General features: G+C 41.1%; 1 protein-coding gene across 1 annotated transcript in view; it reads left to right on the forward strand.

Moving 5' to 3' along the window:
- PDS5B (PDS5 cohesin associated factor B) overlaps positions 1–18,325 on the forward strand; it is an 88,908-nt gene that overhangs the window by 33,742 nt on the left and 36,841 nt on the right. Inside the window, exons 12-16 of the mRNA XM_075198980.1 lie at positions 11,564–11,715; positions 13,676–13,789; positions 14,060–14,141; positions 16,212–16,260; positions 17,530–17,669. Of these exons, the coding sequence (XP_075055081.1) occupies positions 11,564–11,715; positions 13,676–13,789; positions 14,060–14,141; positions 16,212–16,260; positions 17,530–17,669 (537 nt within the window). The remainder of the gene's footprint in view (positions 1–11,563; positions 11,716–13,675; positions 13,790–14,059; positions 14,142–16,211; positions 16,261–17,529; positions 17,670–18,325) is intronic.

Genomic DNA, 18,325 nt, shown 5'->3' on the forward strand with positions numbered 1-18,325 from the left:
AGAAAGTGGTGCAAACATTGTGAGCAAGGGTGATTGCGGGTGTCTAGTCCAGTAGATGGTCTTGCCATGGAGAGTAAGTCAGCGGGGGAGTCCAGCCAGAGTCCCCATATGCTTTCATACTGCGAGGGGCATTTCCTTCTAGTATATGCAAAAATACTCATGGCCCATCTTGTCATTAATTAGATTAATCCAAACACGAGCAACAGGACCAGCAGGGCCAGCTACAGTATAGCACTACAGACCTTGGCTATCATAAATACATTTATTAAGTATTGACGCGGCAGTCTGTTTACCATATCCTCCAGCTGCAAACCAGGAATTTACACCCTCGCTGTGGAGCATAACATAAGTGATGTTCCAAATCTTTACAGCTTGAAGGAGCAGGGGAACTAAATGTGTGGGGGCAAACCCCAGACAGTAAAATTTGAAGAGGCGTGTGACAGCTGACCACCTGCCTAAATTCCTAATTAAGGTAATGATGATCTGGTTCCTGCCCAAAAGCAGAGATGAAATGATCAATATTACAACACAGAGAGGAGGGCAAAAATAACTTGTTGCAAAGCATAAAGAGACTTAGGTGGTATGTTTTTTTTGTTTTTTTTTTTAAATATATATATAATGTGTGTGTGTGTGTGTGTGTGTGTGTGTGTGTGTGTGTGTGTGTGTGTGTGTAAATCTTATCCTCCTCGACATTGAATGAGGTAGTTTCCACCACATGTGAAATTTTAGGTTTCAGAACATCGTTCGTTTTGGGGTTGAATGTTCAGAGGCACATAATCGCATACATCAGTACAGGTCCAAATATATAATATTCAAAGTTGTCCATTTCAGGGGAAACAGACTTTGTAATTGAAAAAAAGACTCTGTCCCAGTTGCTCTTCAGCATGAAATAAGAGCCAAATACATTCACTACTGGAGAAGATTATCCATGGAGCCCCGTGCGTCAGATAGGAAAAGCAACATGTCATCCGCATAAAGATCCAGGTTGTCTTCTCTCTAGTAGTAGTTCTAAAACACCGAATGGTGGGGTCGTTGTGAATTAAGCGCCTCAACTCGCATAGCAGTATTGGCACCCTCCATGTGCTCAAGGTATGCCAGAAAGCTCCCCGCACCGTGTGCATCCACATAATGGACATGTTTGCTGCAGAGCAGTTTATGCTTGGATTTGGTTAACAGGTAATCAATCGGTCCACTTTTTTTGCGAAAAAAGCCATTTGTGATGGGAATCAGTGGAACGAGATACCAAATAGCCAGATTTTAGTTTTTTACCTTAGAAAATGTTTTAAGAGCTGCAATTCAATTCATCAAAGTACTCCAGAGATGAGCTTTGAAAGAGTCGCAGACCACTGGGGTTCTTCCAGTGTGTTTATTTACAGCAAAGAAGCCTTTCCACTGAGCAATGAACTCAGAACCAGCCTACATGAGAGAGAATCAAAACTGGTTACATTTCCAGAGGGCTTGAACCCAGATAATATAGTAAACATGTAATAGTTTAGGGGAGTGGTCAGAAATCTCTTGTCTTATATTGCGCGACCTGCACAGCATGCATTATATAGGATGCAGAGTGAGAAGAGAAAAAAACGGGAAAATTGGGTAGAACTAGGGTGCCTCAATCGCCACATATCCGCAAGGACCATTTTGGTGACCAGGTCCTTTAAAGACCGTTACTAGGTAAGTCAGAGGACTGACCGCACCGGTCAGAGGTTTTCATTATTGAAATTTCCAATGTAAGCAGGAGAGTCAGGAAAAAGTGCCATAAAATTGCCACCTTGTTTTGAGGACATTGCTGCGATATGTGGGAGATGGGGGTGTGTGTGTATGTATATATATGTGTATATATGTATATGTATATGTATATGTGTGTGTATATATATATGTATATGTATATGTGTGTGTATATGTATATGTATATGTGTGTGTATATATATATATATATATGTATATGTGTATATATATATATATATGTATATGTGTATATATATATATATATATATATATATTATGTATGTATGTATAATCACAATAATGTTGATATTGATCAACTACAGTATCAAAAAAGAAAAGTTCCAGATGTGTAGATAACTCAAGTATGAGCGGCAGCCACGATGTCCTGTAGCCAGATGGTTAGTCCGGAATGGGAAACACTGCAACAAAAGACAGGCAGGGCGCCTCAATGTGTATTATTACTTGTATAGTATTAATGAATGTAATATATTGCGTACCGTGAGGTATTAGTAGATCGTCTAAACAAAGATGGGAGATCCTCCTCATGGGCTGTTCCTCCCAGTGGTTCAAATATTGGACAATGCAGAAAAAAGGACAGCATAGAGTAGTATTGTCAAGATATAAAATCACACCACCTGTGAACATGTACACCACCTATAGGGCTTCCTTATCGTGAAAAAAAAGCACATAAGCCCAGGGTAGAAACAACTATAGTACATAGGAAACCCGTGTGCTCCAACCATGTATAGAATTATAAACTGCGTACCAGATGGTCTCTAAGCACTATCATGAAGTTGCTTCTTAGAAGGTCAGACATGTACTCTCTCCATCCCAACCTCATTCATTGGCTGCTGACATCCAATAGTGAAAGTTTAAAGCAAGTAAGTCATCTCCTAGCAGCACTCTGACATATTATAAAATATAATGCACAAAATCTGTGTGTGTATATCAGAATTAATTGAGGCTTTCAAATACACAAATCTGCCATGAGAATAGATACACTCCTGCAGTTGGTAGTATGGGAAGCATGATATATGAAACGCCCGTCCAACCCAAGGCTTTTTCAGCGAAAGAGTCTTGCTCCCCTTCAAATACGTCTTCAGAAAACCTGTTGGGGTCATATTTCTTAACATACCTAAACACCAGTGATTGCTTTATTTTATTATTCACCCCTTTGACATTCCAGGATAGAAGACGAATGTCCTTAATCACAGAATGTCCCGGTACCATTGTGAGAGGAGTAGATAGTGTAGTGTGAGCTAAATGAACAGCCCACAAGCTGACCTAGAAGAAAAAGGATCAGTGACATAAACATACAACAAATGAATGTGATGCACTAACATGCAGAAAGGGAAAAAAAAAAGAAACATCCCCGCCCCCCACCCTGTACACCCACACCCAACCAAGGCATACCTGAATCCCAGGCCTTAAGAAACAACACATTCCTGAAAGAGACGCTCAAGCGGCTGATATCAATATAAAAAAATTACAAAATACTTGTATTAACGTGTAGAACTAAAGACTAGAGGAAGGAGATGGAGTTGGACTTGACATCATGGTCACTCTGCCCATAGTTGGAAAGCGAAATCCCAGTGAAAACTATGGACCTGGCCGCATTTAACATAAACAAACAACAGCAATGAGCACAGAAAAAGCATATTATGAAGATTTGGCTTATCCTGTCAAATAAGGAACATAAACATACGATACCCAAAATGTCCAACTGCAGCACAAAACGGAATGGTACTGTTGTTGTAAGAAAATTAGTATGAGGCAGTGCAGATGAGGATCGGCAAAGACACTGTGAACCAACCAGGTAACTGCAACCTGTGGAGAATCTTAAGATGGGTTGTACCATCCGCAACCACACAAAGTCTTGCATGGAAATGTCTAGCATAAGGCAATTTGAGGATCCCTCAGCTGCCTCTTAACGTGTAGGAATTGAGCCCTGCTCTTTTGAACATCGATGGAGCAATCAGGAAAGACATCCAAACATTGATTCTGGTGCATCAGAGGACCCTTTAGTTATCAAAAAACAGCACTCCTGTCCTTATAAAGGAGGATTTTTGTAATAAAGGTGCGCTGAGGTGCACCTGGCGGTGGGTGCATGTGGAAGATGCGATGTGCTCCATCAATTGCAAATTGATGAGAAAATTCACCTCTACCATACAGTTGAATCAGTCAGTTATCCAATAAAGTCTCGGGGTTGTCACCCTCTGCCTTTTCAGGAAGATATACAAATCTAATGTTATTGCGGCGTAGACACCCTTCAATGTCTGACAGCTTCTGCTTACAGGAAAGCATTTGCGAGTCCCAGTTAGCAAATTGACGTTTCATCACAGCAGTGTTGTCCTCAAGAGTGGATATGCGAGCCTCTGCCTCACCGACTCTCCCTGATTTTCTCCATAGCTTGATGCGATGGGGACAAATCAACCTGCGTCTCCCTATTTTGTCTGTCACCCATTTCTCAGAGGGATTAAGAAAGTAAGAATTCCTGCAAGGTAATGGTAGGTGCTTCATGAGGCCAAGGCTTTTACCCGACTGGGGCCCATGAGAGATCCAATCTGGCAGTGGCGTAGGAATTCTTGCTCTTAGTGGAAGATGGTTACAGATAAATGGGTACAGTAAGTGTGCCTCACGGACCAAAAATAGGCCCTAGGATTATACCAACCACATGAATAGCAAGAACTGGGTATGTCACAAGAGACAAGAAGGGGGTTGTTGTAGTTGTGAAAATCGCAATGCATCAGAATGCAGAGGAAATTGGGGCATAAAGCTAAAGGATATGATTCCCAGGGAATGCAGGATATAGATATAATTACACTTAAACAGAGTATGCAGATTTAAAGTTTGAAAAATATATGTAGTGCCTCACTGACTAGGCTCTGTGGGCTTAATGTGAGCCACATAGCTTTCACAACCAGGAGAAAATAATGAAGTTACTTGCCACCATTTAGTGGGCACATGGTGTTGCACTGACCTCCCAAGATGTGTGCCGGAAGCCTAAATCAAGTGCCGTCGGGAACGATCCATTAAGGCCACACGCCACTCACCAGAGCGAAGTGGCACAAAGAAACAGGTCTCTGCAGTGCCGCTAGCTGCTGGCTCAGCTATCACCAGCTGCACCACTAATGGATTTTCATAATTTATTTAAATCCCTTTCTCAGATTTACATCTGGGGGGGAACGGTATTCCCTCTTTTTTTCCCCACTGGTTAGCTGGATACTTGCTTGTTGTGGTTTTCTTCCTTGGGGCTTTTGAATTACACAAGGGTTGCAGAGTGGAGGAGCTTCTGTCAGCAGTTGGGTTAACAGTTAAATTAACTATTTTTAAATGCTAACTCCTGAGTTTCCTCATACAACCCTTGGTAGCCATGTTCCCCAGAGGAAATCCGAGAAACGGATTTAATAGGAGTATAAAACTCCTTGTTCAAGGGCTGAGAATGAAGTTGACTGTACTTTATTCTGTTCACTTGAAAACCCTCAGAGGGAAGCAGACTGGTGTACGACCTATATTTCCTAAATGCGTCTGTACAGCATCATACCTTTTAAGTTTGAATCTGTCAAAACTACAGAATTACTTAACAAAGGACACTACACGGCGATTCCTATAAAAATCTAGACTGTTTTGCGATGGCAGCTCTCTAACATCAAAGCATTTTCTATTTGCTGGAATTAAGGGTGATGCCTTAGGACCTGTCGTTCTTTCAGGAAAAAAATGTCACCAGTTGGCTGCTATTAATATATTTGTACAATATTCTGTATTCGCATGTCTGAACAATAAAGGAGTGATGGGGTCCATGTCTCTTCAAGGACTCGCAGACCATCTACACTTGGGCAGAAAATCTGTTGAGCAACCCATGTTAGGAGTTCATAATGAGCTGGCATACTACCTGGCAAAAATTACTATTCACAGCAGCAAGTGGTCAATAAATTAACAAGTGTCATTATTTAGTGCAAGAGAGATTGGTACTCCTTATAGACGGCAAGATAAATGAGAAAATAAAGACTTTACTCTGGAAGTGGCTACCGTGTCCTGGTTGTGGACAATTAATCTCACATATTTCTATCCCTTCATGTTACTAAGAGTTATTTAATAAAAGAACAGGTCAGAGCAGAGTGTGCATTATTCACCTTAAAGGCACTTTTTTTTTTGTTTGTTTGTTTTATGCCATGGACAGCATGGCTTACAGTCGCAGATTCAGTATAACAGTCAGTGAGAATTACGCTGAGACATTACCGGCCCTGATCTCAAAATGTTTCTCTCTAGCAGCTTGTATCCTGAAAAGGAGCTATTATAAATTGTGAATTCAGCAATCATTAATGGTGCTGTTTGAGGTCATATACAAACATATTATTTATTTAGTATGTGTGCTTGTTATGGTGTTTAAAATAACAGAAAAACTCCCCATCTCAAATGTTGCATGGTTTTTATTACACTATTCCCAATTGCTTTTCAGTATTGGAGACTATTTTGTGAAAAGGGAATATTTTCTACAAACCCTCTTTTGGGTCCCATCCCCCCCATTGATTTTTCTAGATTGTTTTATAAATGTCCTGATGCAACTACCCCGTACAATAATTCTTAAGCTCTATCATTTTGAAAAGTGTATAGTGATTCATGAATCCTATCATTAAGTAGTACACAATATTTTCATTTTAGTCTTAATTTCTTATATTAAAAAAAATAATTAATTATCTCTATAGCTATGCCACACAGGTGACCCATTGTCATTCCATGGCCTTGTATGTGTGCAGACCTTTCAAATAATTGTGTAGATAATTTGGATATATGGCTTGTTTCAAACAAGAGGTGCATTTGACACAATCAGTCTCACAGCATTAGAATTAAGAGCCTCACATCTCCATGAAATACGGAGTCAAGGTTGTGGAAAAATCAGGGTTCTCAATAGCAATTTCTGATTTCATCTATGCACTATATAAAAATGCAGTAAACATTGCTGCCTCGGCGGACACTGGACGGCGATGTTCTGCTTCTATGTAAAGGGGTCTTCCTTTGAGTCCACAAAGCTGCCGCTGGGTGTCTGTTGTCGCGGTTTGCCCCTCCCCTGGGCTCGCCACAGTTATAACAGAATGCTCAGTTAATTGATTTTCATTGATATGACTTTTTTTTTTTCTTTTTTTATTATCCCCTTGTTTGGTTTCACATGCTTGGTTTATTTGTAAAAAATTCATTATTACAGTCCCTCTTTGGGTATTCTCATTCCCTGATGTTTGACCCGTGATCCCGCTCCCGCGACCCCTCAAAGGTCGTCTCCTCCGTTCGCCCTTGGCTGTCCAGGCCTTGCCCCCCTTTTTCCGGTACCTATGTTGTACCTCTTATCTCGAACCTGGACTGGCTTCCCTCCGGGGAAGTTGGTCTCCCGCCTTCCCTTTTCTTTCTTCTTTCTGTCCTTAATCGCTAGCGCTGTTGCTCCGTCCAGGTACTCAGACCCACCATGACTCTTAAAGTTATCTCCATTAATGCTAATGGCCTCAATTCTCCCACCAAACGCACCATGGCACTTCAACATTTTAAACGTCTCAAGGCTGATCTTGTTTTCCTACAGGAAACACACTTTAAGATTCCCCACCCTCAAATGACATGTAAAACTTACCCACAGACTTATTATGCATCTTCCGATAGTAAACAAAGGGGCACTGCTATTCTCGTACATCACAACATCCCCTTCTCTCTGGAATCTCTTTACGCCGACCCACTGGGCAGATATCTAATCTTAGTTGGATCTCTAGGACATGCCAAACTCACTCTAGTCTCGCTATACGCTCCTAACGTGGGACAGGGTGCCTTCTTCTCCGCATTTTTTGAACAACTCTCCACTGTTGCTCAAGGACAAATTATTATAGGTGGCGATTTCAATTCCACCCTGGATCCCGGGATGGATCGCTCCTCTGTCTCCTCCTCCCATGCCTCTGCTCGCCGCGAATCTAAAACCTTGGTATCCCTCCTTAAATCTTATGACTTCCATGACGCTTGGCGCCTTGCCCACCCCTCTGGTAGGCAATACACCCATTTTTCAGCCCCACATAACATCCACACTCGCATTGACCTCATTCTTATTGATCGCCTCACCACCCAACAACTTATTGATTCCGACATACTCCCGGTTAGCTGGTCCGACCACGCACTGGTTCTCCTCGAAATTACCCTCCCTCGCCTGCGCTCTTCTCCCCCAAAATGGCGACTGGACGATACTCTCCTTTTAAAGCCCGATCAGATAACCTCAATTTCCGACTCCATTAAGGAATTTATCTCTCTGAACTCTTCGCCAGATATTTCGCCCTCAATTCTCTGGGAAGCGCATAAAGCTACCATACGCGGCACACTGATTGGACTCTCCGCCTCTCGCCGTAAAGCTGAACTCATCCGCATTGCGGAACTCGAATCAAAAATCGCAGCTCTTACATCTTTACACGAACGGTTCCCGAAACGCAAGACTCGCCTCAAATTAATTAATCTTCGCGGACAGTTGCAGCAACTCCTTTCTAAAAAGGCAGCCAAAACTCTTGGTTGGCTCCATCAGAAGTTCTACGAGAAGGGAGATAGAGCGGACAGACTCCTAGCCCAGAAATTACGAGATAAACTTACTCGTAACCGCATCGCCTCTATCAAAAATCACTCAGGAGACCCCACTTATGATCCGAAATTAATAGCCGATACCTTTAGAGACTTTTATTCTTCCCTTTATAATCTCACACCTCAAATTCCAGATCCAATCTCTTTGCAATCTAAAATTAGTGACTTCTTGTCCTCTATTGCCCTGCCCACACTTACTTCTGCACAATCTGATTTTCTCAACGAGCCGTTCACATCTGATGAAATCGCCCAAACAATTAAGGAACTCAAAAATACTTCAGCTCCTGGCCCCGATGGCTTCACAGCCGTGTATTATAAAACCTTTACCAACTCCCTTATGCCCATGATCCTTGAACTTTTCAATTCCATGCTCCTTGGCTCTAAATTCGATCAGGCAACAACTCGGGCAGATATCGTGGTTATACCCAAACCTGACCGCGACCCCCAACTTTGCGGAAACTATAGACCCATATCTCTACTGAACGTAGATCTCAAATTGTTTGCAAAACTCCTTGCTAATCGACTGAATTCTGTTATCACCTCTCTGGTTCATCCTGACCAGGTCGGATTCATTCCGGGCCGTCAGGCATCGGACAACACCCGGCGTTCAATTGACCTGACCTATGTCTCTAACTCACGCAACATCCCTACCCTGCTCATAGCCTTAGATGCTGAGAAGGCTTTTGACAGGGTTGGTTGGCCCTATATGCAACAGACTCTTGCGATCATGGGCATGAGAGGCCCCTTCCTTCGGGGCATTGCATCTCTCTACTTTAATCCGACTGCCTCTGTTTTGGTCAACGGCTTTCAGTCCTCTCCCTTTGAAATTCGAAATGGTACGCGACAGGGGTGCCCACTATCTCCACTTATCTTTGCATTAATGATTGAACCCCTGGCTCGCAAAATCCGTATCAACCCTGATATTTCTGGTGTCCAGGTGGGCTCCTCTGAACACAAAATATCTCTATACGCAGATGATATCCTTTTGACAGTTACAAACCCCCTTATATCACTTCCAAACCTACTTAAGGACATCTCTCTTTTTGGCACTCTTTCCAATTATAAAATCAATGCCTCCAAATCAGAAATCCTCGACCTTAACATCCCCCCTATTCTGCTTACATCCCTCAAAACCAACTTCGACTTTAGATGGCAGCCCCACAAACTAAAATATCTCGGGGTTTACCTCACTCGCTCCTATGACCAGCTGTACGCTGCAAACTTCCCCTCTTTATTTTCAGCCATTAAAACTGACCTATTAAAGTGGGACAAGCTCATTATCTCCTGGACGGGAAGAATAAACTCCCTTAAAATGAACATTCTTCCTCGACTTTTATACTTGTTTCAGACCTTACCCCTCAAAGTCCCCGCTAACTCCTTTAAACTTCTTCAACAAATGGCTACTAAATTTATTTGGTCAGCTAGGAAACCCAGGATTCGTATGCAGATTCTCCACAAATCAATCCAGGAGGGAGGTCTGGGAGTTCCCCACTTTCTCAAATATTATCGTGCTACCCATCTCACCCAGTGTGTTCTCCTTCACTCTCCCCCGGGACAGAGAGTTTGGGTGGACATTGAAGCCGCTCTCACAGACACTTCCTCGCCCTCTTTGCTTCTTTGGCTTAAACCTCAACACAGGCCTCCTCCCTCACGTCTCCCCCCTCCACTAGCATTCTCACTTGCTTCCTGGTCTCACACAGTCTCCTCATATAACCTAGCTCCTAACTCATGGCGAATGACGCCTCTTTGGAATAATCCCATCTTTCCCCCTGGACTTCGTCCGATCCAATTTCTCTACTGGACGCGATGTGGCATCAACTTTCTCTCCGACATCATGCCGCTACAATTCTTTCCCTCTTTCGCTGATATCCAAGCGCGCTTTCGTATTCCCTCGTCCTGCTTCTTTCAATACCTACAACTTCGACATTTATATAACTCCATTCGACGTACAGTCACTGATATACACCTTACCTCTCCTTTGGTCTCGTTTTGCCGTCTTCACTCTTCTTCTCCTCAGGGCTTGATCTCCACATTCTACCGCCTTATGGTAAAACACAATTGCCCTTCCAAGGATTCTCACGAGCTTAAATGGGAGGAGGACATGGGGGAGACGCTCCCTCCCGGGGAGTGGATTAAGATTCGCCTGAACCTCTCAAAGACCTCTATTTGCGTTAAGATAAATGAAAACAGCCGCAAAATCTTCTACCGTTGGTATTTGGTGCCTCACCGTCTTCACATGATATATCCAAGCTCCTCACCGCTATGTTGGCGCCAATGTGGTCGGGAGGGTACCCTGTCTCATGTATGGTGGCACTGTCCAAAACTACTTCCTTTCTGGAAGTTGGTCCATCAGTTAATCTTCAGTATCACTCAGATCTCTCTTCCTCCATCTCTCTCGTACTCCCTACTTCCGCGCTATATTCCCAAGATATCTAAATCAACGCAGAAACTTATTACACATATACTTAGTGCTGCTAGATGCCAAATTGCCCTCTTTTGGAAAAACCCGACTCCACCCTCCTTGCCCTCGGTTATCAACCGCATCTGGCATATCTTCCATATGGAGTATATGACTAGCATTCTCCGCCGTACTCCTATTCAATTTGATAAGGTCTGGAGTCCTTGGACTGAGTATCACGGAGCCTCCCCTCCTCTAGCATTTTAGGGCCTCTGAGCCCTAACTACTAATCTTTAGCCTTGTCATGGTTCTCCATCCTCTCCTCACTTCTCTACCCATCGCCCTCGCTAGCGATTTCCCCTGTCCTTCTTTCTCCATTTCCTTTCTTCTCTCTTTTCCCTTCCTGCAACTCTCCCTAAATTTTCTTTTGTTTTTTCATATCAGCAACAATACGCTACTTACATTACTTGGAAACCCTATTGCAATTTTGTTTTTCCTGTATTGTCTGTTTCCTTCTCTCGCTGTATTGTAAAACTCAATAAAATATCTTTTCAAAAAAAAAAAAAATGCAGTAAACATTTGCTTACTCTCACAAAGCTGAGCTGAGACAATGTAATACTACAAAACACATGTAATGTACATATGAATTATAATGTATGGATCTTGCATTGATTTTGAATTTTGTTTTTACAACTTTATTTTAAATATTAAAAATAAACTAAAATGAACACCTTCAGGTTTTCTAGTAGATTGTGAAGCTCAGACACTGCATGGGGAAAGAGGTAGTGAGCCATAATGGGTTACTGATCTTTTCCTTCCCATTTTATTTTTAATCTGCTACAGTGGAGAGTCAGGAAAGAAGCGATGATGGGTCTGGCTCAGATCTATAAGAAGTATGCCTTGCAGGCAGAAGCTGGGAAAGATTCAGCCAAACAGATTTCCTGGATAAAAGATAAGCTGCTGCATATATATTACCAGAACAGTATTGATGATCGGTAAGCAGTTTATGTATTTCATTGTGTGATCATCTTTTTTTTTTTTTTTCTGACTATGGCATTTTTTTTTATGTAAAACATAACCTCCTTACCTTTTTAAATGTGGCTTTAAATTGGGTCTTTTTTTTTTTTTCCTTTCCTTTTATTCTAGAGCATTTGTCAAATTCGAAAGACTAGAATAAGTGGTACATAGATTTTGATATTTGTACTGTTGTTTTAATTTTTTTTTTTTTTTTTTTTTTTTTACTAAAATTACCTGTAGCCAACAACATAACTAAAGAAAATTGGAATAATGCTTTAAAATCTGAACAGAATATGAAGATATTTTAAAAGGCTTACAACGTACACCATCAAAACTCTTAAATAACACAGCTCAGACAAAATTGGATACATGTGGGGGATGAGGGACAAAATGCTGAAATGGAAAAGCAGTGTTTAATTTGTCTGCACCTATGTTTAGTTTAGATCTCACCGTGTGTGTGTGTGTGTAAAGATTTTATTTGTTCGCTAGGACACTGCAAGCTGTCACCCATATATTGTTTTCTGTATTAATCCACAGTTCTGTGTTTTTTGTTTTTTTAAATAAAGACATTTGTTTTAAGCTAAGATTAGAAACCACATGCTATGGTTCTCCTTTGCAAAGCTCTTTTAATATATTGTGCTGTGTTTTCAGCTGTTTTCTTCTAAGGCCCACCAGTCATGGTGAACAGTGCAGAGCAGTAACCTACAAAGTGGAAATATAATATTTCCTTTATCAAAGTATTGTATTTGGTTTCCTTGCTGCATGCGAACCTTTCTGGCATTTGAAAGTTGAACGTCTTTCCTCTGTGGCTATTGGCATAATGTTACTATTCATTATGTTTTCTACATTTGGACTATTGTGTCCAACAAGAAATACAAATTTGCTTTCCTCTTCTGAGGCATCAGTCGTGTTTCAAATCTTTGTCACCTGCTCATACATTTCCAACCTTAATTGAGACCTGTATAAATAAAATAGTATACAGAATGCGTTCCCACGCAGATTTGTGAAATATCCCATAAGTTACCTGCTGGTCCCCTGAGCTCACTGGTCCTCAGTGATAGCAGGTGTTGTTTTCGGTCGTCACTATCTGAACATATCCAACTTAAGAAATGTCCTTGTTGTAAGTGCCCTCCCATCACCATCAGAGACTGGGGCACCTTCCCTTGCAAAAACAAAAAATGCAAAATCTGCACCCATGTCCTACCAACAAAGAGTCCGCATACCCAACACACAACGGGACTATAAAATCACTGACACATTCTCATGTACATCCTCCATTGTGGTGTACATGCTAGTGTACAAGGTGCCCTGAGGGAATTTACATTGGAGAGACCAAGCAGAAACTGTAATCCAGGATGAATTTACACAGACACACAATAAAGAAGACTGGACACCCCCGTGGGTAAACACTTCTCTGGACCAGGACACAGGATGACAGATTTAAAAGTCCTAATACTGAAATGTCTTTTTTATAAATGACAGAGAAAAATATGGGAATTCAAGCTGATAAGAACATTCCAGTCATTGACTAAAGAACTCGATCTAACACCTGGATTTATGACCCACGACATTGACACACTTAACACCCCAGTGAGTGCAGACCTCAGAACTTGTAAGACTTTCACCTCCATCCATAAAGACAACCTCCTTTTTATTACTTTAGCTTATCTTAATGATGAATCTCCCCCACTCCCCCCCCTTACAAATTTCTTGATGTACCAGCTCTTAAATGTTGTTCCTTTTTTTTTTTTCAGTCATTCATTTGTAAATTGCCCGATAAAGGGGCATCTCTGCTCTGAAAGCTAGCAAATATAATATTAGGTTTTTTTGGTTAGCCGATAAAGGTATCACTCCTATAATACTTTTTGTCTTTTTTGACTTGAAAGTATTGTAACATCACATAACTGTTTGAGAAAACAAATTCTTTTTTTTTTCAAGGTTGCTGGTAGAACGGATTTTCGCGCAGTACATGGTTCCTCACAACTTAGAAACTACGGAACGAATGAAGTGTTTGTATTATCTTTATGCAACGTTGGACTCAAATGCTGTTAAGTAAGGGTTTCAGATTGCTCTGCCTACATTTTCTTTTCGTTTTTTGACCAAAATTTAAATTCTAGTTTATTTGCCTTTCATCATTTCAAGTGGAATGTAGTGGATCTGTTTCTTGCAATAATAAAATTAGTCCAGTTTAATAGACATAATGTATCCCCTGAATTCTTTTTCGCTGTAACGTTGTTGCAGGATCAGTCATTTAGTCCATATTTGAAGGTGATTCCCCATCACTGCCTTTATTTATTTTTTTCTCTCTTCCAACTGTGGCAGAGCATTGAATGAGATGTGGAAATGTCAGAACATGCTCAGGCATCATGTAAAGGATTTGTTGGACTTGATCAAGCAACCAAAAGTAAGTGTAATGCTTTAGCTATTTAGCCCCGAGATATTGGCAGTGTTATTGCTTTTTAGAGTTTGGTATCAATTCTATCTCTAAACGTTATCCTGTCTATACACCATACACCAGTGATGGGCAAACTACGGCCCGCGGGCCAGATCCGGCCCACTTAGAGGTTCTATCCGGCCCGCCAATATTTATTTTTTTTTTAAAAAAAAATAATTAAAATATGCATAAAATAATTAGGGCCTAGCCTCTGTGTCAGAACCTTCATTTTTATGCCTTCCCAGCGATTTCCTCCATTACACTTCATCCTCCTTCCTAAAAGGACACTTCGTATGTCAATCACTCAAACACCTGCCCGCCCCCTAATGGCTGAAAGTCATGTGAGAAGAGATGGGCTGGGCCATATACTAAGGCGGATTTCGATTTGGCTGCTGTGTTGTCAGTTAGTGGCTCACCAGAAAGACGGATCTGCGACAACCTGCTGAAATAAGTGCTGTCTGTATGATCGCTGCACTTATAGAGGTAACACTGCTATATAACACCCTCCTGTCCCATTTAAAAAAAATTGTATTATATATTTAGATATTTGAGTTTTTTTTAATAAATTATATTGGCCCGCCTAAAGTTTTTCTTTTTCATTTGGCCTGCTCCTGAAAAAGTTTGCCCATCACTGCCATACACCATTGTCTATACACCGTTGTCTATACACCATACACCATTACACAAAAGTTTTGCTGCATAGGAAGCTATAAATGACTACACTGTACTTTGCTTGTAAGCCTGTGCAGTATGTAGAAAACATTAGATTTTCATTCGAAAACTCTGAGGAAGCCACATACAAGGATGCACCCTTTATACTAATTGCCTACATATATAAAAGGGGCAAGGGCCCAATACTCAAGTTTTATTTAATTCTCTCTTCAGCTGACTTGCGCCCTTAGGCTGTGTTTTTTTGGTTTATTTTTCCCTTTCTTCCTTTGAGGCTTAGGGAACAATGTGTAGAAGCTTTGAAGAAGTGGGTGGACAAACTATAAACCGCATCCTTGGGGATCTTTTTCAGCGAGTCAGTTTACAGTCGTCATTGGTCTAATTAGGCGACGAAGCCCTCTAATCCGGTAGACTAGCACCGCTGAGAGGTTCCAAAGGCCTGGCACGCAGATCCAAGTCCTAAGAGGTCCTTAATCTGTCTACTCATAAGAGAGCTAGTCTTTATTTGGACAATAGCTGAAGGAGGTTGTTGGTCCTCTTCAGTTGAAACACAACACATTAGCATAGAATCTTTTGTAACACGGCCACTTGGTTCTCTTTGCACACCTTTTTTTCTAACTTTTGCCTTGTGTTGTCCTCGGCAGAAGGTGTGGAAAGCAGTAAATTCCTAATAGGTTCCTCTCTTCCCTCTGGTTGTAGTACTGTTTGGAACATTCCCATTGTAATTTCTTTTTATCCCCAGGTGGATGATTATAAATAAACAATAATTCAGTATCAACAACAACATAGTGCTGTACAGAGAGTCCCTGCCCTATTGGAGCTTACAATTTAAATTTGCTACCATACACAAACACTAAAGTCAATTGGCTGCTGACAAAAATGAACCCTTCAATGTTTTTGGAGTGTGGGAGGAAACTAGACGTCAAGTAGGAAACCCACGCAAATGTGTTTAGACCATACAAACATCTCACAGATAAGGCCCTAGTCGGGAATCAAACTCATGACCCCAGCGCTGTGAGGCATGAAGGGCAAAATTGGATTTTTTTTTATTCTGCTGTTGAATACATTTCTCCAACTCCAATGGTGGACTCAGACGATCTACGCTTGGAATTGTTCGTCCGTTTCTTGCTGCCTATTTGACTTATTCTAGTCTGCTCAATCCAGTTTAGTTTTCTGTCCGAGCTCTCTCCACTCTGCAGTAATAAACTGAAAAGGGGGGTTTAGGTGTTTGTTTGTTTTTTTGTTTTTGTTTTTTGTAGGAAAGTAAATGAAATTCAAATTTTAGCATTTTTGTTTGTTGTGAATGGACTAGGTTTAATCTTACTCCTTTTATTGTAAATAAAAAACCTCATACTAATATTTGTCTTTCAGACAGAATCTGGGAGTAAGGCAATATTTTCAAAAGTGATGGTTATTACACGTAAGTCCCAGTTGTTATGTCTTTATTTGAAAATGGTTTCTGACAGATGTACAATTTTGGTTTTTAATTGGTTCTTAAAATGCATGCATCCTTAGTCTGAAGAAGAGAGCAGCCACAGCATTTTCCCTATTGTGGCAGTTCAGCTTCTTTCTCCACTTTCCTTCTATCGATTCCCCTGCTGAAGGCAGCCATTGTAATTGACATAGAGCTGCTATAGTAATAGTGAAGGCGCTGCTACTATTTGATGTTTGGAGATATGGGGAAGGAACATCGATCCTCTGTTTCCCGAGCACTGATTATGGTGGCACGTTGAGATGAAAGCTGAATAGTTGTGATTCATTTTGCAGCGTAAATCTAACAAATGCACATTAGCAGAGGCAGAGTTATGAGATGCAGTTAATGGAGGGATGTAGGAGCATAACTGGGTAAACAAGTATGGAAATAAATTCACAAAGGTCAAGAGGCAAGCAAACATGGGTGACATAGAGTTGGGTTTGAGAGACTCAAAAATAGAAGAAACAGACTGGGAGAAAGGTAAGATCACATGGAGAGAGTTGCTGGGGGTGAGAAGAGTACACAGCACCAGGGCACACTAGGCGAAAAGCACAAAGGGGTTTATTGTATGAGTATATTTACACACTACATGCCTAAAATATTTATATATTTCTAACTAGTGTTTGATCATTTCAGTCACACCCATAGTGACTGCTAAAATCATGCATCATGCAATCTCCATAGCCAAACGTTAGCAGTAGAATGGGGCCAAAACATCTCGGCCATGAAAGTGGTAGCAATCTCGTTCTGTGAACTTGCGTTGCTTAAGTACTCTAGTCTCTTTTTAAAATGGCCCCCAAATTTGGATATCTTTATTTTGTGCATTATAAAAGAGATCATAAACTGTATCCATCTGATAAATAGCTCATGGCTGTGTTTTCAAGGAGTGTCTTGTGTTTCACTGTGATAACTTACTCCTTGATGATAATCTTGGGTAATACAAACATTGTACAGACTGTCAATTTAAACATGGAGGCCTTAATCACAATTTTTCTTTTCCTCAAAGGGAGGGTTGGGAATATTGTCCCCCACCCTCCATGATATTGGTCTGTTTTTGAAAATTGATTCGTGAAGCATTTGTCACAATTGGTGACACATTTGTTGTGAATACACTGTCACAGAAGTTTTGTTAGCAATATTTTTTTGAGTGAGGTTTTGTTGTCTTATCTCATGAGTAGTTCTGAATAGTAGCTGAAATTTAATTTTTATTCTCAGGAAACTTGCCAGACCCTGGCAAAGGGCAAGACTTTTTAAAGAAATTCACACAAGTTTTAGAAGAAGATGAGAAAATAAGAGGTCAGCTGGAGAAGCTTGTAAGCCCGACCTGTTCATGCAAGCAGGCAGAAGTGTGTGTGGTAAGAGGACTACAGGGGATGGTTGTGTTGCGGTTTTTCTAAAATGCACACCCTTTAACAAGGACAACTATATAAATGGAAAGGGAAAACATTTTCCTGATGGTACCTGCATGTTTGGCCTGTATGGCTCCTGTCCTGTGGGCAGTACATAGTAAACTTGTGCCTGTATTATTCAGTGCTCTTACCTGAATGGATACAAGCTTGGCGAGGTGCAGTATGATCTATGATGTGTGGCCCCTTTTGTACACTGTATAGATTAGTTGGTGTATGCAAACGGATGTAGTTTAAACTGACCTTTGCTGCGCTTGCTTTTGGTTAGTGACGTGCAGTGAAATCTCGGGGAATAAAAACGACCTAGGCATTGGACCATGAGGAGTAGTAGGCATGAGTCATGCTGTTTTATGATGTACAGCCAATAGCCAGTTCATACTTAATCTTTGGCTTTAAATGGACAGCTTCTTTGACCAGTCTGCCTCCAGCGTAAGGAGAAGGGGATAAAGAGTAACCCTTCAAATGGTACTTTATTTACCTGATAAATGGAGGGTGTAAATGTTAGTGGAGTGTTTATGCTGCTTTGGTATTTCTGTGTGTGACAACCCCATAGTTGGGGTTGTGGCACCAGATACACAAGGTGACTACTGCTCCACATGGAATTA

Source organism: Mixophyes fleayi, chromosome 2 (assembly GCF_038048845.1).
Source record: "Mixophyes fleayi isolate aMixFle1 chromosome 2, aMixFle1.hap1, whole genome shotgun sequence".
NCBI classification, from domain to species: Eukaryota; Metazoa; Chordata; class Amphibia; order Anura; family Limnodynastidae; genus Mixophyes; species Mixophyes fleayi.